This window comes from Toxorhynchites rutilus, chromosome 3 (genome assembly GCF_029784135.1).
Source record: "Toxorhynchites rutilus septentrionalis strain SRP chromosome 3, ASM2978413v1, whole genome shotgun sequence".
In the NCBI taxonomy this organism is placed as follows: domain Eukaryota; kingdom Metazoa; phylum Arthropoda; class Insecta; order Diptera; family Culicidae; genus Toxorhynchites; species Toxorhynchites rutilus.
Window position 1 is genome coordinate 10,643,500 of NC_073746.1, and position 25,058 is coordinate 10,668,557.

The 25,058-nt window shown below is 40.5% G+C and overlaps 1 protein-coding gene across 1 annotated transcript in view; it reads left to right on the top strand.

The window, feature by feature from the left end:
* Window positions 1–1,033: 1,033 nt before the first annotated feature.
* Window positions 1,034–25,058, top strand: part of LOC129780217 (pseudouridylate synthase RPUSD2-like) — a 619,255-nt gene continuing 595,230 nt past the window's right edge. Inside the window, exon 1 of the mRNA XM_055788249.1 lies at window positions 1,034–1,541. Within this exon, the coding sequence (XP_055644224.1) occupies window positions 1,263–1,541 (279 nt within the window). The 5' untranslated portion in view covers window positions 1,034–1,262. The remainder of the gene's footprint in view (window positions 1,542–25,058) is intronic.

A 25,058-nucleotide genomic window follows, 5' to 3' on the forward strand; every position in this document is an offset into this window, starting at 1 on the left:
CAGCGTTTTTTCCGTGATGCAATTTGATGTGACACACCCTTTAGTTATATTGGGTTGGGGGAAAAGATATGTCGTATATTGTCAATATATGGCAACACTTACACATATCTTATGTTGTACTTATCGCATCGGGTCATACTATACGGCTATTTAAAGACGACAAATGTGCTACAAGTGTCGTTTTGACAGTGTTGTGATTGTCCTTTTCAGTCTCAAGTTATAGCGCGTCAAAGATGGAGTCCACCAAGCAAGAAATTCGCCATATTTTACGTTTTTACTACCTGCGAGGTAAAACGGCAACGAAGGTGGCCGAAAAAATTCGCGTAGTTTATGGACCCGATACTGTAATGATTCGCATAGCACAGCGTTGGTTTGATCGGTTTCGAAATGGGGAAATGAAGTTGCCTTCTAAATGGCAACAAGTTTGCGAACAAAACGGCGCATATTCGATCTAAATTGGATAATTTTAAGTATGTCAAATAAAGCGTCAAATTTCGATCAGAAATACGACATTTCTTTTTCCCCAACCCTATATATTAGTTAAATAACAAATAATTAACAATGAGCTCAAATGAAGTCACCAAACGCAAATAGAATAAAATAGAACCCTCAATGTATTTTAAGTACATGTTTTGTAATTTTCTTAAATTAAGGTCAACAGAGAATGTCGTTTACGTTAATCGTTCACGTTTGGTAGTTCAAACATGCGGTATAAATGTAATCTACAGAATGGAAAATATTCTTATCGATGACGTGTTTTAAAAACTTCGAATTTACCATCGTCCGCATTTTTCATTAATTATTTTGAAATCATATTCATTCACGCAGGAATATTTACGACAAACACGTGGACCTACTCAGTCTGAAATATTTCACCCAATGCGAAGCATTCCATCCGCTCGGATCCACACAGCTCGTTTCGGCAACACGCCGACTGTGTGCACGCGAAGCAAAATGTCAAAAAAGCCGCATGTGAGATTGCAAGGCAGCGATCGGTAAAGCAGTTTTGTTTATATTTACATTCTCGGGTCCTTTCTCGTGTGCTTGCTCTGTTGCTGTTGCTCTGGTGCTCTCGGTCGTGTTTACGGATATTCCGGAATCCTTTCTCGGGCATTTTTCGCAGATTTTGTGAATTACCGGGGAAAAGTGTGCGACATCAGTGCTTGTCGCTGAGTTTGGTGAAATCAATCAGTGGCGATAGTGGCAGAAAAATATAGTGTGTGTGATAAAATTATCAGTGAATAAAGTGTGTTCATCGAGCAATGGAAATCGAATCCTTGAACCTAAATTCCGGCCCGGACAAGGTCGAGGTTGGCCGTGCTGTCGATGGAGACTCGGGCGAATCAATTCAAGACGGAATGGCCAAGCTGGCTCCCTTTCGTCACGTTAATACGCAACACGGCGACTATCGCAGTGTCGACGAGGAGAATATTGTTGTTTTACGAAAGTGCTACACACCTGAGTTGAAGCTGGTAACTGACGAAGGCGAGGAGATTCAAACGGTATGGATCGAAGAATACGACCCATCGGAGGATGATAAGGTAAGTCAGAGGAGGAATGCCAATCTATTCGACGAGGAAATAATTTGCACGGATGGAATGAAGGAAAGTTTTAATCAATTGTGGTTTCTCCGACCATATAGTTTTCCACTCGAACCATTTTACGATTACGTTTCGCTATGTGTGCTCGAGTTGTACAGAAAGTCACTTGTGAAAATCATTCCGTGATCCCATCTGGTTTTCTCATCCACACAGCATCTCTTGAACATCTTTCCATTTCGATTTAAACCCATCCATTCAAAAACTTAACGTCTGGATCTAATGGTTATGTTTGAACCCAGACTCTCACCGCCACTCTCTCGGTTCATGCGTCACTCGAGGTTCTGTAATTAAAATACAAATTATTTTTCGACCACAGCCAAATAGACATGTCACCGAAACTTTTATTTACGGACGGTTAATTCTCCGAATGTTGCTTACATATGTGGTCCATTACACATGGACCCGTGGTGATGATGGCCGATGGAGAAATTTCTTCCGAGAGTGAGAGAGAAAGGTGACAATTGTATCGATGCTTGAGTGCTTGTGCAAACCACGTGTGGTGGATGGATGCTGCAGTTTTGCCATGGCCAAGAGAAAAAGACACGTGGGGAGCGGTGTCAAACGCGTATAACGGAAATAGTTTTATTATTATTGACGGTCATTAAATCCGTATTGAGTTTCATTCAAAGCAGCGCGCAGTGTTCGGCGCAGCTGGATAATCACGAACCCGGCGTGGAATTCACTCCTCAAAATAGATGCTTAATGGGGGCATTCGGTGGACTTTGGTTGGAGGAAATGGGAGTTCGCGGGTTGAAGGTTTGTGATTGGACTTTGAACTTGAGATTTATGAGATTTTAGAAATCTAAACAACATCATATCTACAAATCCGTACTAAACCGCCACAGAGTATCCAGCGCAACGAATAGTGTCAGCGAAATATATAAAATATCAGAGCAGAACTTTTTTTTAACAGTATTCAGTACCAAATTTTCGCGTCTATTAATTAGATGCAACATAATTGTCCAACGGAACGTGTGCTTTTCGTATAACAGCCAGTCAGAGGACAAACAGACCTCAAAACAGAAAAGTGCAATAACTTCATCATTAGATTTGACCATATTCGTAGGAGTTTTTCAAATATGATACTCCATAACTTCCTGAAAGATTCCGGGTCAGCTGCCAGGTAAAGGTAGGTGTTCGATAGCTGAATTGGGTTGCCGATTGGATTCCGATTGGATGATGTTTAATGTCCCGCTAAAGTATGAAGGTTGATCGCCGATGCAGTCCTGCCGATTCCGTTGGATTGCGAAACTTCTTTCACGATATGAAGCACGGTTTTTAATAATCCACTAATAACTTTATTTCTTACATTAATTTCTACTTAATAATTATATTTAATTCATTAAATTTCACAGTAAATTCTTCTGAACGATTCTACAAAATTTTATCCTGCATGGTAATAGAAAGCGACCAATATATAAGTTAAAGAAGTTAGGCCTTTGGGAAGGTTTTTAAAAAATTATAAACGAACTACCTCACTTGAACATCGAATTATGACTGACTTTATTCCTTACTAATTAGCCTGAGCTGAGTTCCCTAACGCGGCGTACGGTTATGCTGATTCTCCAGTTTGGTTCCGGTGAGCTCGATCGTGGTGGACTTCGACCTGGCCAAAGCGCTGAGCCTTAGGATTGTGTATCGAACGATAGGTCGATGTTTCGATGGGTCGTTGGTATCGATGATGTTGACGGTGCAAATATTCAGGTCGATGCGCCGTCAATGATGATGCGCTGTTTGTTCATGTGTCGCCCGGAGAACTGATGCGTTAGCTCTATTGGAAGTGGGTCACCGCTGTTGTTCGGTGGTTAGTTGATCTGTTCGTGTAGTACAGCGTGTAGTTGATCGTGTGGGTGTTAACTACTCTCTCCCTAATGAAGATTCGTCTCGAATCTTAAGTTGTTTTCTTCGGAGGTACAATTCGATGAGGCTGCTAGAATTGAAACCGCTGTTGTTGATTGTTGCATAGATGAACTTCTGCGAGTATCGTTGAAGTTGTTTGTGCTGGGTTTTCTAGTGATTTGTCTTGTTGGGTTTGATCTGAGGAGAGGGAAGATGTCATGCTTTTTGTGTTAGCATAGGGTTTTACCTCTGTTGATACATTTCGTGGTGTGGTGTATACTCCAATATGTTTCTTCAGGCTCATGATTGCCAATCCTATGATCATGGCTGCGAGTGGAATCAGGAATCCAATCGTAGTATGTTGCAGTGTTATGTGGTCTCTTTGCAGTTTATGGATGTGGTCTCGGTTTTCAATTCTAAGCAGGTTTACTTGTTGCAGATCAGGTTGGTTGAAGATTACTGTTGGCTGAAAGTTCACTCCAATTGTTGAAATAGTTCTGATCTCGTGATGATTAATTGTCCTCTTGTCGTCGTATTTGCTTCCATTGATTGAAACAGAGCAGTTTGGATATTTGATCAGTAGAGTTCCCGTTATCTGTCTCGATTTGATGTTGCAATTTGAATCCAGAAGAACGGATTTATCAGCGTTTCTCACGATCAGCGTGTGGTCGTCGATAGGCTTAATGTCCATTCCGATGCGATGTTCCTCGTAGGGGCAAGATGCGTTGATTCCTCTTAATGCGTTGTCGATACAACCGTCGCCTGTTAAATTCGTGAGCTCCTGTCTTTGGCAAATTCTATAATTTTCAACAATTGTACATTCGTTATTTATTCCTAGTGTCAGTGTTTTACTCAGAACAGCTGAGTTGTAGGGTGTCGATATAATTCTGTTTTTTCTTGGTAATGTTTCAAATCTAATATATTGGAACTTTTCTGACATAAATATTGGGATCTTGATCACAAATATTATTTTTGTACTTTCATGATGTGTTTCTATACTAAGAAATTCATAAATTTGGTCAATATTGTTAATGTGAATATTTTGTTCTTCTAACTTTTCTAGTACAAACTCTGTTTCATTATTGTTTAATATTGCCCTAGATAAAATCCCTATTTTCGATAGTTGTACAATTTCAAAAATGTCTCTTAGTTGGTTGTTTAGTAGATCTAGATTGAAAAATAGATCGTGAACTATTCCTTTTAAATGATTTTCATATTCTGTGTTTACGTTATTGGCAATTCTCGATATTCTTCTTAAAACCTCAATTTGGTTTTCATTTACGTGGCTAATTAAATTGTTAATTTTAGCTTCGAATTCCTGATTGATTCTGATTTGTCGGTTGTTGTTGTCAATAAGTGTGTTGGTTTTGGTTTTTGAATTTTCTATCGTTTGTCGGATTAATTGTAAATCGTCGTCGTCTAAATTGCCGGTCAATGATTTGATAAACGTTCCTAATGGGTTTAAGAGTCCTCGTTTCTGTCGGTGTATGGGTTTCAACTGTTTGTAATTGTCGGAAATTTGTTTCATCCTAATGTCCAATGTTTTAAGGTATGGTTTCGTGAAATTTTGTCGTTCGAACTGGTGTAACGTATACTGGAGGTTGGTGAAACTACTTTCGAACTTTTCCAAATCCACGATGTGGAGATGGAAATGTTGAGATGTGATAATCTTCGCTTCTCTCTCGCTAAATGCTATTATTCCATCATGTCGTGAGAGGTCTGTTATCGTCACTTCTGCTGTAACATCAAGGGCTAATCTGGAATAGAGAAATATGTGAGTACTACTTTGGGTTTCGAGACGTCATTTTCTTTGACGTCTTATTTTTGTTTTATGTATCGTTCTTCCATTCTGATCTTGGAAGGTTTTTGTGTTATCTCTTGCGATTTGATATCGTTTATACTTATCCTTTGTTTTACTTTTGACCCCTTGGCGCGCGACGTATACAGTTTCGTCCACTTCCAGTGATGGGTCAGCTTCCTTGTTTTTGTTGTGGTGCTGTAAATCTTGTTTTTGTTTTTTAATGAGAGCTAATGTTGCTTCATTGTATATTTCATTCCTTTTCCTAACAATTTCTTCAATGTTACTCGGTCTCACCTCTCCCTCTTTTATTCCAAAGAATACTTCTTTGGGTCGCATCTTGGTTGAAGAGTGAATAGTGTCGTTATAAAGTGCTACAGTGACTCTAAACAACTCTTTCTTACTTAATCCCTCATGTTTCGATCTACAACAGCGAAACATTTCTGCAATTGTTGAGTGAAATCGTTCAACGATTCCATTCACTTCGCTTTTATTAGATGGTGTGAAATATGTTTCAATTCCTAGTTCTTCTAACATGCCTCTTACTTCAACAGACTTTAGTGCTGGTTCATTGTCACTGACCAAAAGTCTGGGTATCCCATATGTTGAGAAGAATTTTGTCAGTCCTGAACGGACGTCAGGAATCGATCTCGATTTAATTGGAAAAAGCATTCCGAACTTCGATAATTTGTCTACCACGGATATGAACGTGTTTGGTTGACATATGAATATATCAACATGAACTATGTCTAGCGGCTTTTTAGGTATTGGAGTTTGGGCTAGGTTCAATTTATAAGGATGTCGCTCATATTTAGCAGTTTTACACGTATTGCACAATGTGACGTGTGTTCTAACTTTCCTTTTCATGTTCGGGAAGTAGAATTTCTGGCTGATAGCCATCAGATTTTCTTCGATGCCTCTGTGAGCTCTTGTATGTGTTGTATTTATGACTTCATTCTGTTCTTCTTCAGTTTTTAAGTCAATTAAGAACTTTTGTGAAATAACTACTTTAAACGTTTTGACGCGAGAAAAATAGTTTTTATACACAATTTGAAGGGTGTTGATGAGATTTTCTGGGCAGTAAATGCAATTTACTCTTTTAGGATCCATGAATTCTTTGAATATTCTTAGTAATATTGGTACACCAAAATTCACTTTTGTAAACGTGTGTCTTAGGACTTTGGGAAAAACTTGTTCTCCGGTGGTCTCACTCTCAGTTCCATCTATTTTCAAAATGATCTGATTGGAAAAAGTGTTTACCGGTTTTTCGGTACATGCGATAAATTCCGAGTCATCGGTGTCTGCCGAATGTTGCGTAGCAGCGTCTGATGAAGAATCATTTTGTTCTTCATTCAGATTTAAATTTTGGGGAATTCTAGAGAGGCCATCGGCAACGACATTTTGTTTTCCGGCACGATATCTTATATCGTAGGAATAGTCCATTAAAGCAATCATCCATCTGGCAATTTTACTTGATGGATCTTTCAAGTTCACGGCGCAAGTAAGCGGCTTGTGATCTGTGTATAAAATGAATTTATTTCCGAAAAGGTACGGTCGGAAATATTTGGTTGCCCAATAAATAGCTAGTAACTCCTTCTCAATAGTGGAGTACTTTTCTTCGGTTTGACTGAGTGTTCTCGATGCAAAAGCAACAGGTTTATCTCTTCCGATTGGACCTTGTGAGAGAACAGCTCCTATTGCGTATTTGGATGCATCTGTTGTCAATATGAAGGTTTTTTCGAAATCTGGGTGTATTAGAATAGCGCTGCTAGAAAGTATCTGTTTGCACTTGTTGAATGCTTTTAGAAATTCTGGAGTATGTTCTACTTTCTCATTTTTCCGAAGACATTGTGTTAGCGGTTTCGTTATCCGTCTGAAATCCTTTATGAATTTTCTATAGTATCCCAGTGTTCCTAAGAAGGATTTAATGTCCTTCTCGGTTTTGGGAATTGGCCAATTTTGGATAACTTCAATTTTTTCTGGGTTTGGTTTTACACCTTCTTCATTCACCACGTGACCGAGGAAGGAGACCTCTTTCTTCAAAAATTCACTTTTGTCGAGCTGTATTTTTAAGTTGGCTTTTTTAAGAGCAGCGAAAATTTTATTTAAGTTGTTGCAGTGTTCTTGTAAACTGCTGCTGAATACAATGATATCGTCCATATACACTAGGCAGATAAATCCGGCTAGGCCTACCAGCACAGCATTCATTGTTCTCTGAAATGTTGCCGGGGCGTTTTTCAGCCCGAATGGCATTCTTAGATATTCGTAGTGGCCGTTCTCAGTTGAAAATGCAGTTTTTTGAATATCGTCTTTTTCCATCAGAATTTGGTGGAATCCCGAAGCTAAATCTAGGGTTGTAAAATATTTACTTCTCCCTAATTTATCTAGGATATCCGTGATATTCGGTATGGGGAATTTATCATCCACAGTTTTAGCATTGAGCTTTCTGTAATCAACGACGATTCTCCATTTTTGAATACCTGCAGCATCCGCTTTCTTCGGAACGACCCAAATGGGTGAATTCCATGGTGACGTAGAAGGACGAATTATGTTTTCATCAAGCATTTTCTGAATTTGTTTGCCGACTTCCTCTTTATGGCAATGAGGATACCTATAGCTTTTCTGATACACAGGTATCTCATCATGGGTCAAAATTTTATGTTTCACAACATTAGTAGCTGTAAGGGGTTCGTTGTCGAGGTGAAAAATATCTTGATTTTCCTCAATGACATTGATCAAACTATTTTTCTCTTCTCTGTTTAAATGATCCAGACGAAGTTGGTCCATAAGTTTTCTGAATCTGTCAGGACGAGCTTCCAAAAAATTGAATTCGTTTTGCTCAACCAAGCATTCAAAGTTATTAAGAGTGATCTCAAGTGGATAATCTAATGAAAGTGTTTGATTCTCAGTTGAACTGTTCTTGAGACTGACAATGGCTTTATGACCTACTGCTTGGTATAAACCAGCACATATGAAAAGGTTTGTATTGATTTCGAGATCATCTTCTAGTAAAAAATCACCTGATTGCTCGGAAACTGGTATCTCTATATTATGAATGGTTTCTCTTGAAATTTCCTTTGAGAAAGGTTCTGGATGTTTTCTGAGCATCTGAAGTTTTGTTCCTAATATGGTTATGGAATTGTCATCTGTTTCAATCTTCGCTTTAAGTTCCTGAAGCGTTTCATACCCAATAAGGCCGTGGAAAAAATTATGAAAATCAAAAATATGAAATTTGAACGATTTATCAGTTAAGTCGGGAAATGGATTGAAGTCGACATATCGTTCAATTTTGTGAGTGCCTGAGATGTTGGAGACAACAGTTGGTGTAGGCAGCGCAAAGGATTTTTTCACAAATCGGGGGCATAAATGATTTTTGTTAGCTCCCGTATCTATCAATAATTTCAATCCAAACCCTTGACGTGTGGGAATTTCCATGTAAGGGATGAAATTTTTTGAGTTTACCTGGGGAAATGGGATGTGCTTTCCAGTTGAAAATTTAGGTTATCGACTGCTTCGCTAGAAGTTTCTTGTTCGTAGGTCTCATTGGAAGTTTCTTGCTCATTTTCTAAATGTATTTCTGAATGGTCTTCTTCGTATGAATAATTATCCATTGGCGTTGGGTAGTAATCGTGGTGATAACTTGCCAAGGGATAACATTGATACTCGTATTGATACTCTTGAGCGTTTTGTTGAGTTTGTTCAATATTTCTTAATTCCGTTATCCGTGCTGGTCTCGGTGGGACAGCAGGAAAGAATTGGCTTCTTGCATTATAATTATGCGGTGGTCTATTAACGTAATTTACATATTTAGAGCGAATGGATTTATCAGCATTCATTGGACTCGGTAATGCTTTCCGAAGTTGTCCATTGTTGGTATTATTGCCCTGAGGTGGAGCTGGAAAACGAGGCGTAAAGTTTGGTCTGGTTGGAATACTTTCATGCTGATATGATTGATATGGTTGACGGGGAATAAATGGTCGATGATTAAACATCGGTTGACGAGTTTGTAATTGAGGATAAAAATGTATTGGTTTGGGTAAACGTGGTGTTAAAGTCGGTTTACTTAAGCCCGTACGACTTTGATAGTTACGTTCTTCTACCGCAGCATCAAATGCTTGTTTTATATTTCTGGGTTGACGTGCACGCACGTTCCCTCCCATCGGCTCTTTCAGCCCTGCTAGGAAAACCTGTAGAGCATTTTCCTTATGCGTCGAGTTTCTATCATTTTTAATATTCTCTTCTCTTGGAGAAATATTAGTATTATTAATTAGTAAGGATAGAAGATTTTGTACTTGTCCAAAAAATTGTTCAACTGATCCGTTTTGCTGAAGTTGAAACAGCTCGCGGGTAAGTGTGACTGAGTCACGTTTATCATTATAATAAGCGATGAGATTTGCTTTAATCTCATCCCAGTTGAGAGAAGTTCCATAAGTTTCTAGGACTTGGTCCGCTTCATTAATTATTTTGCTTCTTATAGCTTGAAGCCAAATTTGCTCGAAAGGTGTATTTTTAATAGGTTCCATGAATGGCATAAAATGTTCGACGGACCTAATGAAACTATGCAACTTAACGGGATTGCCGTCGAATGGTTGCAGTTCTCTCACCGCTTGGGGTGTTTGGAGAGATTTCGTAATCTTTTCAGCCTGTTCGAATATTCTGTTTGTTTCTTCAATTCGATTCATGTTCTGTCTAGGGGGTAGTAAAGGATTCGGTTGAGGTGGAGGAGGAGGTATTGGGTTAGGAGAATTGTTCATTTCCGTGTTCATTTCTCGATTTCTTAAATTATAGGGATGGAAACGGTCCATCAAATCCTATATCTCGGGGGTGAAGAAATTTGATTAGTTTTTCTTTAGAATTTTCTTAAATCTAAACGCGATATTTTATATGGCGATTGTTTCTTACAATCTAAACGCGGCTGGCTACACACGGCGCAGATCTTAAATCTAAACGCGATATTTTATATGGCGATTGTTTCTTACAATCTAAACGCGGCTGGCTACACACGGCGCAGATATTCTCTCTGCTGTGTAGACACTGTGCTTTCGACCGGGGGAAATCTTATTGTACCGATCGCATCTACCACAGATATTCACTCTGCTATGCGATCAGTCTCCTACGCGGTGTGAGATTAGCACTTCACCGTTGGATGGTCTGATAAGAACTTTCCGCACTAGTGGAACTACAGATATGCTCTCTGTTTGTTACACACTAGTTACTCGCTACGCGAGGTGGTCTACTTGCACATACGTTTAATTTCTTTTGATAATGATATTATTAATATTTATGCAGATATCAATTCTGCCACATTGGGTGTTTTAACTTTAGTTATATAGAAGGTATAAGATAATAATTGTGGAGAATTACTTACATGGAGAATAAAACTAATATTCGCAGAGTGGTTCTTCCCGATAGCACCTTCATTGATTGATCTGATAAATTTCTTCTTTGAAACAAACATTAGTAATGTTCAAGTCTTTTTCGAAGCACACGTATTGTCTTTTGTATTTGGGCCTCTTTTTCTCGTTATTCAGTTAAACTTCACTTTGCACTAGATTATTTCTATTTTCTGTTAATCCGATATTGTTCTGCACTTAATCAATTCGATCACTATTTCATATCTATTTCGAAACACTTGAGCGGTAATCGCATCCTACCGACTGCGCCAGTTAAAGAAGTTAGGCCTTTGGGAAGGTTTTTAAAAAATTATAAACGAACTACCTCACTTGAACATCGAATTATGACTGACTTTATTCCTTACTAATTAGCCTGAGCTGAGTTCCCTAACGCGGCGTACGGTTATGCTGATTCTCCAGTTTGGTTCCGGTGAGCTCGATCGTGGTGGACTTCGACCTGGCCAAAGCGCTGAGCCTTAGGATTGTGTATCGAACGATAGGTCGATGTTTCGATGGGTCGTTGGTATCGATGATGTTGACGGTGCAAATATTCAGGTCGATGCGCCGTCAATGATGATGCGCTGTTTGTTCATGTGTCGCCCGGAGAACTGATGCGTTAGCTCTATTGGAAGTGGGTCACCGCTGTTGTTCGGTGGTTAGTTGATCTGTTCGTGTAGTACATGGGGATGTGGGTGTTAACTTATATATATAGGTTTTGGTTTGTAGCAATCGATGTATCATTGCTACCACGCGATGATGATGATACATCAAGTTGAGGGGTGTCTCGATTGGTCATTTCGCTCACCAACATCCTGCCCCCCCTGAAGCGACCGGAGTTTCAGAGTATCCTCTTCAGTCTGGGTTTCATCCGTATCCGTTAATGGCAGCAAACAGATTTTCTGAACCGGTCTCTGTATAATTCCATTGGCTGTCTTGAGAGAAACCACAACGCCATCCGTTCCTGGGTGTATCTCGATGATTCGTCCCATTCTCCATCGAATGGGTGGTAGATTATTCTCTCGTATAACTACAAGACGACCGACGTTCACTCCCACAGGTGCCTTCCACCACTTGCTTCGACCTTGTAGTTGAGTCAAGTACTCGGTCCTCCATCGTTTCCAGAAGTCTTGAAGGCGTCGCTGTACTATTTCCCATTGGTTCAATCTACCAAAGTTTATGTGAGTGTAGTCCTCGTCAGGTAAAGCATGGAGGGACGAGCCCACCAAAAAATGTCCCGGAGTCAAAGGCTGAAGATCTCCAGGATCATCAGAAAGCTGAGTCAAAGGCCTGGAGTTCAGGCAACATTCTACTTGGGCCAATAGTGTTGTCATATCTTCGTAGGATGTGGTTGAATCTCCGAGTACCTTCAGTAGATGAAGCTTCGCCGACCGTACCACAGCCTCCCAATGGCCGCCGAAGTGTGGTGCTCCGGGTGGGATGAAGTGCCACTGCATTCCGTTATCCGTGCATTCCTTAGCCACCATGTCGTGATGTTCCTTGGTTCTCAATTTTGCCAACAGTTCCTTCATCTGGTTCTTGGCACCTACAAAGTTGGTGCCATTATCCGAGTAGATGTTGGCACATTTCCCTCGTCTCGAAATGAATCGTCGTAGAGCCTGAATGAAGCGAGCTGTGGAGAGATCAGTAACAAGCTCCAAATGTGTAGCCTTTGTAGAGAAACACACGAAGACTGCTGCATACGCCTTCACCGTTGCTTTCCGATAACCCGCTCTCACATAAATAGGCCCGAAATAATCCACTCCTGTCGTTAGAAATGGCCTGGTTGGTGCGACTCTGGCCGATGGCAACTCAGCCATAAACTGCTGAATGGCCGCTGGTTTTGTTCGGTAGCACCGAATACACTGATGACAAATTTCCCTTGCTACGTTTTTGCCTCCAAGAGGCCAATATCGGAGGCGTACTGTGCTCAATAATAGCTGGGGACCAGCATGCATTAATTTCGTATGATAATACCGCAGTAACATGTTGGTGAATGGATGTCGCGCAGGAAGAACTATCGGGTGTTTTGTACGCTCAGGTTCTTTCGATTGACCAATTCTCCCTCCGACTCTGAGTAGACCGTCATGTGCTATGTATGGGTTAAACCATCGTAAAGGTGACGATTTCGCCACTCCTTTGTCATGTGATAACGTGCTGAGTTCATCATTGAAGGTGTCTATTTGAACCAATTTAATAATTTTTGCTTCCGCATTTAGCAACTCATTGGTAGTCAATGCTCCGACTGGTAGTAGATCTCTCTGTGATTTTCGAAGCTTATTGAAGTACCGATTCCAGTATGCTGTTATTCGAATCATAGAAGTATAATTTGAAAAACGTGATAAATACCACTCATCGAAGCTCTGCTCCCGCTTTTTATCAATTTTGAATACAGTATGTCGTTTTTCAAGTTCATCAGAACATGAATGAAAATTCTGTTCCGGTCAGTTCTCTCCATCTTTTCTCAACCATTCTGGACCTTCCCACCACAACTGGTTGTTGATTATATCGGTTAGTAATATTCCTCTGGACACGAGATCCGCTGGATTATGCTCTCCAGGTACGTAGTTCCAGGTGTATTTATTCGTTATTGCTTGCACCTTCGAGACACGGTTGGCAACGAAAGTTGTCCACGTGGAAGGAGGTTGTTGTAACCTCCTGTACTCGAATCTGTCCAGAAAAATACCTCTGTGGATAATTTGATTGATTTAGCCACCCTTTCAAACAGCTCGGCTGACAGTAGTGCACCGCACAATTCCAATCGCGGGATGGATTGGGTTTTCAATGGGGCTACACGCGATTTCGAGGACATCAAAGCTACTTTCACTGCCCCATTGGCATCTGCAGTTCTGAGGTATGCACACGATCCGAAGGCATTCTCAGAGGCATCTGAGAACATATGTATTTGCATGGAAACAGGCCTTGGCAGACTGATGATCCGCTCCACGCGTAAATCATTTAGTAGTGGAATGTGTTGTTGGAATTGCATCCATTCGTTTTCGATCCTTGGTGGGAGAGTGTCATCCCATGATAATTGACAATTATTATCACCCTTCAATCGCCAGAGGAGCTGCATAAATATTTTGGCCCATACGATTACCGCCCCTATTAGACCGAGAGGGTCGAAAAGACTGGCAATTATTGATAATATTTTGCGCTTGGTGTACTGCATATCAGTTGGTGGTGAGTTCACTTCAAATCGTTATCGAAAAACATCCTTGCCAGGCATCCAAATTAATCCCAGCGTCTTAACAGTAGATTGTGGGTCCAAATTAATTTCATCGCATTGAATAGCGAGGTCTTCCTTGGGTAATCCGTCTAGAGTTGTTGGAAAATTAGAGGCAAATTTTCGTAGTTTGAAACCGCCCTTCAATAACATTTGTTGCAATTGTATCCTTAATCTCTTGGCACTATCAGGATCATCTGCTCCCGTGATGGTATCATCTACATAAAAATCTTCCAAAACGGCCTTTGATGCTAATGGATAAGCTTCAGCTTCATCTAGAGCGAGCTGTACCAGAGCTCTCGTTGCTAAAAACGGCGCAGGTTTGGTTCCGTAGGTGATAGTAGTCAGTTCGTAGGTTTTCAGTGGTTGATCTGGAGAAGTACGCCATAATGACGTGTTCGACAGCGCAAAATAATGGAACGGAGATCATCTTGTATTGTCGGGCCAGCCAACAAACAATCATTCAAGGATAGGCCCGATACTGTTTTCGAAGATGCATCAAACACCACCCGCACCTTCGTTGTGGTGCTGCTCTCCTTCACAACTGGGTGGTGGGGAAGGTAAACACGTTCTCCATCATCAACTGAAACCAACTGCATGTGACCCAATGCTGCGTATTCTTCAAGGAATGCACTATATTCCCCTTTTAGACTTGCATCTCGATTTAGTCTTCTTTCTAATTGTATTAGTCTTCTCTCGGCGATTTGCTTCGAGTCACATAGCTTGCCAATTAGCTCTGATTTTGGTAAGGATACAGTATATCGACCCACGTGATCTCTTTGAGTTGTTTTCACGAATATCTCTTCGCATTTGGCTTCATCTGGTGAGTAGCTTTTATCCAAGCCAACTTCTTCACACTCCCAAAACCTTTCTAGCATATCTTCTAATTGATTGGAATGTGCAACGTTGCATACAGCAGAATGAATCGGGCTATTTATGGGATATTTTCCGGTAATTATCCACCCAAACACAGAATCGATCAATAAAGGCAAATGATCGCCCAGCGAAATACGACAAGCAGTAGGGAAAAATCCGAACAAGTATTCCGCTCCTAGTACTAAATCGATTTGTTCTGATTTGAAGAACAGTGCGTCAGCCAATTCTATGCCCTTGGGAATATTCCATTTATTGGTAGCGATGGGTGCCTTGGATATTTGAGCCGAAATTTTGGGTAAAACGTACATATCCATCGTTTGAACGAAATCTGAAACTCGTGATTTCACCTTAATAACGAGTTTTCCTTGAACCTTGGTTGATAAACCTTGGATGCCAACAACTTCAACCATGCTACTTTCTTCTCGAACTATCAGATTTTTCATTAATCTTTTGCTGATTAGATTGCATTCCGCTGCGCTGTCTAGCAGAGCCCTCGCCTTCAGCTCATGACCTTTGTCGTCCTCTAATACCACTATGGCTGTGAGTAGAAACACTCCTGTTGGTGAACCTGTAGCCACATCGCAAGTTAATTTAGTAGTGGATGCTAGGTTGATAACCTTCGTATTAACTGGATTTTCGTTAACGTCACTCGGGTTCATCGGTGTTGATTCGACTTCGGTGTGATAAATTGGTTTCTCTTCGGCCTTCGCTTTGAAGCACACGAGGGTATGATGTTTTGATTTACACTGTTTGCACGTATATCTGGAATTACATTCCTTCGCGTGATGTCCACGCCGAAAACAATTTCGGCACAATGCATTGGATTTCAGAATGCTATCCCTCTCCGATACACTCAATTTCAGAAATTGAGGGCATTGGTACAGTAGATGATTATTCGAGCACACTACGCATTTCAGTTGGCTAGATGGGCGCACCATAGTATTGCAAGCTTTCATTGGTATAACCTTTCTTGGGTACTTCAGTATAACGTGATCAGCCTTTGGTTCACTGAACCTGCCAGGTAGTGATTCGAGAATTCTAATTCGCCGTTGCAAAAATTCGACCAGATCTTTCAGAGTATCTACTTCTTTGTTGGAAGAGAATTCCTCCCAACTTCGTCTAATAGTAGATCCTTGTAATCAATTCTTTGTGGTGTTACTTGATCTAGCGTTTTGACTATTTTGTCGAATGAATCGAGAAGTGAATGTAAATCACTTGCAGACTCCTTCTTGATGCTTGGCAAATCAAAAAGAGCCTGAACCTGTTGTTTTCGAAGGAGCTTTGAGTTCGAATAACGCTTCGTTAGGAGTTCCCATGCTACCGCATAATTCACCCTGGTAAGAGGAAGCGAGTCAATAACCGCCAAAGCTTGAAGGTGAAGCTTGACTTCGAAGGTAGTGGAATTTCTCCACGTCGGGAAGATCTGTTTGATCGTGTATCAACGAGATATACAGATCACGGAACGAAAGCCATTCGTCTAGCTGGCCGTTAAATTTTGGGAGAATGATCTGCGGTAAACGAACATGCGGATTCGGTCCAGGGAGAGTATTGTCGAGAGAGCGAGTCGTTTGGTTGAGCGTATTTACGTCTGAGTCCTGCTTCGTCTTTTCCATGAGAAACGATTTCAACTTGAAATAGCGGTTTTCGAAATCAACTCGTTCTTTAACGAATAGTTCTTCCTCGTCGGTCATGTCTTCGTGAGATTCTACATCGTCAATAGCTTCGGTCATTTCGACCCAGAGCTTGTCCAGCCTATCCAGTCGAACTGCAACTTCGGAGTGTCTAGTGTCTTCGGTGTATTGTTCCATGAAGCTGTACATGTTGTTGAACGATGTTTGAAGTCCTTTCAGCTTCGTCTGCAGCGCCCTTAGAGCATTAGACTTTGCTCTCGATGTAGATGGCATGTTGTGTTCCCTCGAAAAATGAGACCAAAGTAGCAAAGCTTAACGATATAAGGTGTTTGGAAAGCTAATTACCTATTAGCTCTTGAATCGAGCCTTATTTTTCTTTAAAGATGCTCCTCGTACAATTTCGAAAAATAGGAATCTATTCCGAATAGTTCTACTGGATGGACCACCGATTGGTATAACGATGGTTGAAGGATAACGACGAGATGAACGGATTTGATGTTTCGACCTTTTCCTTGGATTTATTTCTCTTCCAGATGAAATGATAACAGTCAGAAACAATGTCTATTGTTATCGTTGGGAACGTAACCTGATTCCACAAAAAGAACCGCGAGCAGAAATGGGATTTTTCTTGTAATGTAATGGAACCGCGCTCACCTATTTGTTCGTTAGAACAATGCCTTGTATGGTATTATCAATTCCTTCATTGATCCTTGGATTATTGTAGTGAAATTGAAGATGGCGAATTTTCCACAATATCGAAAGATATTGTATCCTATATTGGGTATTGACTGCAATGGCGCCAGGTGAATTTCCTTTGGAATAGCCTCCGTTGGATCGCTTCGAGAATCCGGTTCGAAGGACCAGTTGTTCGATAGCTGGATTGGGTTGCCGATTGGATTCCGATTGGATGATGTTTAATGTCCCGCTAAAGTATGAAGGTTGATCGCCGATGCAGTCCTGCCGATTCCGTTGGATTGCGAAACTTCTTTCACGATATGAAGCACGGTTTTTAATAATCCACTAATAACTTTATTTCTTTCATTAATTTCTACTTAATAATTATATTTAATTCATTAAATTTCACAGTAAATTCTTCTGAACGATTCTACAAAATTTTATCCTGCATGGTAATAGAAAGCGACCAATATATATAGGTTTTGGTTTGTAGCAATCGATGTATCATTGCTACCACGCGATGATGATGATACATCAAGTTGAGGGGTGTCTCGATTGGTCATTTCGCTCACCAACAGTAGGTTTAGAGTTCCCGTGAACAGGGCTGCCAATAATATTTTTCAAAAAACTGGAAGATTACTCTCAAAAAAACGGGAAGAAAACTGGATCCTGAAGAACCGTTTTATTTAAAGAAGATTGGCTATGATTTATATAGAATTATTTTTTATCCATTCCAATGCTAAAGAAATAAAATAATCTTTGAAGCTTCGTGTAGTAATTATATGGAGTTCATAAAACTGTAACTGTAATTACTGTGAAACGATATTTGAGGGACGGTTTTATTTGAGCTAAACTTGAAGAGTCTCGCATTTATCGCTTTTTTTTCCTTTATTAAAATTAATGAGGCACAGCTGTCCCATAGGGCAAATTTTGGCCAATCAACTATTATAGAATATACATAACATAAACTTAATAATAAAACAATTAGCTATGAGGAAACGATTACCCGCGGCTTACTCGGGGTTGGTTCCAAACACACTCACACACATACTTTCCAAACATTCAATAGCTTTCATTCTCGCATACAAAAGGATGGACAAGGGAAGGGGAACTAACTACCTTATACTAACTAATACTATGTGTTGGTCTAAAAAAGCGAAGCGAACAGTGTACCAAATTATAATTGAATTTTAGATTTCATGATGAATTCGTGTAAGAGCTTCATGGTTTGAATGTCCTTGTTTCCGCGAATATCTCGAATTGGTTGAACAGGAATTCCGGTCAGAATATTGGTTCGATATGCCCCGTAACGTTCGCACTCCCGGACGAGATGGTCAATGATGGCGTATCCCTTGCCGCAGTCGCAGAGATTCGAATCGGTGATGTTGATTCTGAAAAGATGACCGTTTTGAGTATAATGATTTGCCATTAGACGACTCATATTTTGTATGAACATCCGTGAAGAAACGATCTGATCGAACCAAGGTTTTGTTTTAACGGAAGGAAGAATACTGTAGCAGTATCTACCAAGATCACTTGCAGACCACCCTTGCTGCCATGACTCGAGTGCCCTACTACGGAGAATCGGAAGAAAATCGTGTGACTGAATTTCTCTGACGAAGATCTCGTTAGTATCACAACCGCACTTCGCCAATGTATCAGCCATCTCATTTCCGGCGATCCCAGAATGAGATGGAACCCATAAAAATAGTACAAAGTAGTTGCACGATAAGAGATATGCAATGGTATCTCTTATGTACAACACAAATCGATTTGTCTTTTTTGATGTTTTTGTATTCTTTATAGCGTTCAAAACACTAAAGCTGTCAGAACAAATAAGGTATTTACCAGGAGGGAGACCTTTGATGTAATCTACCACGAATAAAATCGCTGATAATTCCGCCGAGAATATTGAACAGGGGTCTATCAACCGCCTACTAACCTCCAGTTCAGTGCCAAACACTCCAAACCCCGCACACTCATCCTTCAGGGAACCATCTGTGTAAAATACAGCGTCCGCAAAATATGTTGACAACTTTTCTTGGAACAAGCTCTTTACGGAAATTGAAGATCTTCCGCTAAGCATATTTCTTTGCAATGAAGTATCAACCGAGACACAAGATATCGTAGAGGAAAAATCGTAATCAAAGTAACATTTCATCGATGCTTCAGTTGTAGGCAGGGTGAGACATTCTCGATATGAAATAAGAAACCTTGATTGTGGATTCCTGTCGAAAAGAAGGTCCAAGCCAATCCTAACGTCACTGGAAGCAATATGACAACTGACAAGGTATCTACAGTTCAACTCGTTAAAACGATTTGTGAGGGGCAAAACGCCAGCTAAAACCTCAACACTTTTTGTATGAGTCGACGTCATCAAACCCAAGCAAATCCTGAGACACCTGAATTGAATGCGTTCAAGTTTGATAAAGTGCGAATTTGCGGTCATACTAAAAACGAAACAACCATATTCCATCACTGAACGAATAGTGGTCTTGTACAGTTTGATCATGTCAGCGGGCTGGGCTCCCCACCAAGAACTCGATATAGTTCGCAAAAAGTTGATCCTTCTCTGGCATTTTTGTACCAAATATTCTATGTGGACTTTCCAAATGCATTTGGTGTCAAACCACACTCCGAGGTATTTGAAGCTGTTTGAATGAGAAATTAACTGTGTATAGAGAGTTAGCTGCAGAGATGAAGGTGGTCTTCTTCTAGAAAACATAACAACCTCAGTTTTGGCGACAGAGAATTCAAAGCCAATATTCGCAGCCCATTGCTCCAGATTATTCAAGGATGATTGCAAAGCACTTTCTATAAACATAGACTCCTTTCCACGGCACCATAAAGCACTATCATCGGCAAACTGTACCAGTGTACAGCCGATCGAAACACAACTATCGATATCCCTGACATAAATGTTATACAACAAAGGACTGAGAGCAGAACCTTGAGTTAGACCAAGGTAGCTAGTGCGCACTGATTTGACCTCATTGTTGTGGAAAAACTTCATTATTTTTGACGATAGAAGGTGAAACATAAATAGGGCCAGTTGAACGGGAACTCCAATTTGACACAGTTTGTGGCACAAAATATCAATCAAAACCGAGTCGTAGGCTCCCTTAATGTCTAGGAACACAGAGACTAGCACCTCCTTCGACTCGAAAGCATTCTGAATATCTGTCGCTAAAAGTATTTGACAGTCTCTCGTACTACGCGCCTGACGGAATCCGTACTGGGTTGCGGATAGAAGATTATGCTTCTCCACCCAAAATTCTAGCCGATGTAAAATCATTTTTTCCAATAGTTTCCGGACACACGACAATAGACCTATGGGGCGGTATGAATCAGCAAGTCCTGGTTCTTTTCCAGGTTTGGGAACGGCTACTACCTTCACCTCCTTCCACGAGTACGGAACAGTGAAACTTTGGAAAATCCAATTTAGAGATTTTAATAGGAGACGCATTGCGGACAACGGTAGATTTTTAATGAGAGAAAACTTTATACCATCTGTACCAGGCGAAGAATTATTACTCTGTGTTAAAGCAAGGTTAATTTCGAACAAATCGAAGTCTTTAATCAGATCATTTTCGGTGGTAGGTAATTCTCTGAACTCAGGACATGCACAAGGGACAAACGACGGACAAGTCTTGTTAGTAAACTCCTGTATCCATTCTGCATCATAATTGTCAACGCACGACGGAGGAGGATAGTAATTACGCAGTTTACGAGCTGTGTTCCACAATGTACGCATGGCTGTCTCTCTTGTCAAAGAGTCTATGAAGTTTTTCCAATAATTACGCTTTTTCGATTTGAACAGTTTTTTGCTACTGGCCTCAAGCCGTTTATATTCCAGGAATAAATGCATCGCACCACGTTTTTTGAATTCTCTTAATGCCTTAGAACGTTTCTTTACTATATCAGAACACTCTTTGTCCCACCAAATTGTAGGAGACCTACTAACTGAAGAAGAGGCAGGGGCGGGTTTCGTTTGTGCACGATGAGCAGACTCAACCATTAAATTAGAAATATAATTATGGAGATCTGGTATGGCCACCTCGCAGCAGTCCGTGGCTGTGGAAATATGCGATGAATATTGTACCCAATCAATATTTTTGGTGATATCAAAAGGTACTGTAGCTTCAAATGAACCCCTTTCGGAAAATTTGACATGAATCGGTAGATGATCGCTTCCTGTTGAATCATCCAACACGGACCAGGAGCAATTCAGCGCAAAGCTTGAAGTACAAATTGAAAGATCAACTCGACTACACCTAACCGGTGGGCAAGCCAAACGGGTTATCTCACCTGTGTTTAAAATGGAGAGATCAAACTCATCCAACAGATCGTATATTAAGTTTGCTCTACTATCATCGTGAGCTTCACCCCAAGCACAACCGTGGGAATTGAAGTCCCCGAGTAAAAACATCGGGCGAGGAAGTTGGTTGATCACATTTCTTAGAATCGGAAAAATCAATGGGCGTGACGGAGGAATATGTATCGAAGCAACAGTAATCCACTGGCCACAGACATCAATAGAGCACGCCACTGCTTCAATTGGACCCAAGTTTACCAACCGAACACGGTTGTATGAATAATTGTTTTTGATACCCAACAGAACCCCACCAGCCCGACTATCGCGATCGGCACGAATGATGTTAAACCTCGGAACAACAAAGTTCAACTCCTCGACCAGAAAAGTTTCGGATAATGCAAAACAATCAGCATCGACACAATTCAATTCAAGTTTCTAAGATTTGCCTGTTTCGGCAAAACGCTTCTGCAGTTCCACTGGAACAAGGAAAAATTCTTTCTCGGCCGACCGGAATTAGCCATCGATATCGCATTTATCGCTTCATATCCATAAAATCGCTGATAGAAGATCGTCGCAAAACTGCGAACAGTTCGAAACTTCAGAAAGGAACGGATTAGCATAAGATACGAGGTAAAATACCAATGAAAAATACCATAAACAACTTCCCATAATTTTATTTCAATACTCAAATGAGCACATTCAATGCCAAAACAACACTGCTCAAGTATTACTTTGAAATTATCAAGTTTTGGTATTGAGAAGCTATTTCTCTCTCTTTTTTTTTTGGTATTATTCATTGGTAATTTATTTCTTATATTAGACTTGTCCAAACCAAATTTTAGTATGAAGATCAAAATGAGGTATCCTTAAATATTACATCTTATGGTAGATCAATTGGTCTGAACTTCAGAATGGTTTGGAAGACCTACAACATCTGAAATTTATATAAATTGAAACAAAGTGTAGCACATTGGGTAGGCTGTTAAATAATATAGAAATTGAGTGATAGCCTGGTTTTGAAGTAGTTTGATAAGTTTCCAGCATTCGGTTTGCTCTTCGATTTAGCATTTTCGACAAAACACCGACGAATTGAACGAAATGGGAAGAACCAAATAACAACGTCACCTGTCGCAGAAGTCCATGAGGTACATGAAACACGACTGAAAAACAGTATATTTTCACTAAACGCACTGCGCGCTAACCGTATTGAATTCGAAAATATAAGCAATACTGAGTTGACTATGTAAGAAAAGAGAGATCAATCCAAGGTCGAACGACAAATGTCAAAAAAAAAAAGCTCAAGGAATAGGTAGGATATGGAAATGGATAAAAGTAGAGCACACATGTAAAAAACTGGATAAAACTGGACGATATTCCAAAAAACTGGAAGATTTTAGGGTTCAACTGAATGACTGGATCGAGAAAAAAGACGGGTGGGTGATGTCGGGGACATAACCGGAGTGACGTAGGACTATACAAAGGGGACAGCTTTTGTTAAATATATATTTTAAATATATTTTTTTTTTTTTTTCTCCTACGTGAATACCTACCTATCTACCTTAAAAATGGATTAGTTTACTGTTTACTCTTCATGAATATGTTGATGGTTCTGAAAAGAACCTTTGGTGTTGTGTTTTTGTTATTACTCGATATTCCCATCTTGTTCGGCCACTCGCCACAGCTTTCACAGTTGGAAAATTTCTTCCCATCCAGCTTGTGACATGTTGTTCAGTAAATTACATTTAATGCGACGTGCCGGAGAAACACTTTGCCACTCACTGAAACTAATTGTTGCCTTGATGAGCGCCGAACCGAAGCTGCTCTGTTCTTGATGCGGGTTTACTGATTGTCGTGAGCAGCTTTGCAAGCCAATTCGAGCACTCCGACGGCCGAAACTCTATAATCGCTGTTAGGTATACTGGTGCTCCGGCACCAATCCGTTCGGCCTAGTTACCCTTGCGGAGCAATCAGTGAATGCGACCAACAGGGAACTGGAGACCTGCACGGTTCGAGTGAGACTTTGCCTTTCCCTTAACTTGTCCTCCTTTGTTACGTCCACGATGCCGATGCCGTACAACCACACGGGTTTACGGTTTGAAAGAAAATAAGATATTTTTTTGGGGTCCGCGTGTTTTATACTCTAGCGGTACACACTCACAGGATAGAGACAAATCGGCAGACTCAGCCAGAGGGGCGAGTCCAACGAGACGAACGAATGAGCGTTAAAAGGGAGCGATGGCAAAAAAAATACATTCATTACGATTTGTTCGCTCGTTGGATTCACATGCAGGCTAAAAAGGATCCTTTTCAGGATCACAAAATTATCTTCAATCAAAAGAGTTTATTGTTTTGTTATCACTCGATATCCCCATCTTGTTCGGCTAAACCTTCCTGTTTAGCGATTTGTTGCCACTCGCCACAGCTTTCACAGTTGGAAAATTCCAACAACATGTCCCATCCAGCTTTGTGACATGTTGTACAGTAAATTACATTCAATGCGACGTGCCGAAGCGCCACTCAGTGTCGCATTGGAGGCGATTTTAACCTGTAATTGAACATTTGCGATGACAGTGGTACAGTGTCGACTTTCAACTTTCAATCTGGAAACAATTTAAGAATTGGTGAAAATTGAATAATCAGGAAAGTCCCCAACTATCAATAAGCTCAGAACAACTGCCAGATTCACATACTCATCAGATCCTGGCAAACAAATTATGAAAAAATCAATTTTTGTTTTATTATTATTTTGGATAATGTTTTAGAAAGCATTGAACTGTATTTCCTAAACTCTTTTTTGGAAGGTTTAATGGCCCTGAAAAGCGCCTTGTTTTATGGAATGGTTCCAATTTAGAAAACTTAGTACTCGTGGTTTTGAAAAAAAACCATTTTGAACGCCCTCGATGCCGCCTTGTTCTGGATTTGCCACCAAAGCAGTTTGTATAAAGAACAAACTTTTTTCTTCTGCTACCTGCTGCCGTTTTGCGATTGCGTTTGCCACTCGCCACTCGCTGCAACTGCCTGTTGTCTTGATGTCCACCGAACCGAATGTGTTCTGTTCTGAATGTGGGTTTTCTTATCGTCGCGAGCAGCTTTACCAGCCAACTCGATCACTTCGGCGGCCGAAACTATATAACGCCGGCTAGGTGGACTGATGCACTGGTACTAACGCACTCGGCCTAGCTACCCTTGCGGAGAACTCCAGAGCAACACGGTTCGAGCGGGATTTTGCCTTTCCCTTCACTTTTCCTCCTTTACCATGTCCAGACATGGCTGCTTGGGTTGGTTTGTTGATGTGTTATGATGCGAACCGATGTGGTGTACGGTTTGAATGAGAATGATCGTTACGGCAGCGGAGCGGGGATTTTTAAGCTGACTGGTTGGCTCGAGAACTACGCATGTGTGAGACTGCGACCAATATTTCGTTCATTTTTTTCTTTTTCCTTTCCAATCGTGCTTCATTCTATTTCGCTGCTGCTCTGGTTGCCCGTTTTGATCGGTACGATTTGAGGAGCACAAAAAGGACCAATCAAAAATTGGCACATAGAGCATTTTGACAATGCTTGATATTTCACAATTATTCAATTATTTATCTCAAGAAAAATGAAATGTTATTCGTTATGATAGATGCGTAGATATATTTCCTATCAATTGATGCAAAAACCTTTGCGATCTATTGAGAAATGCTCGAGTTATAAGCGTTCCAAATC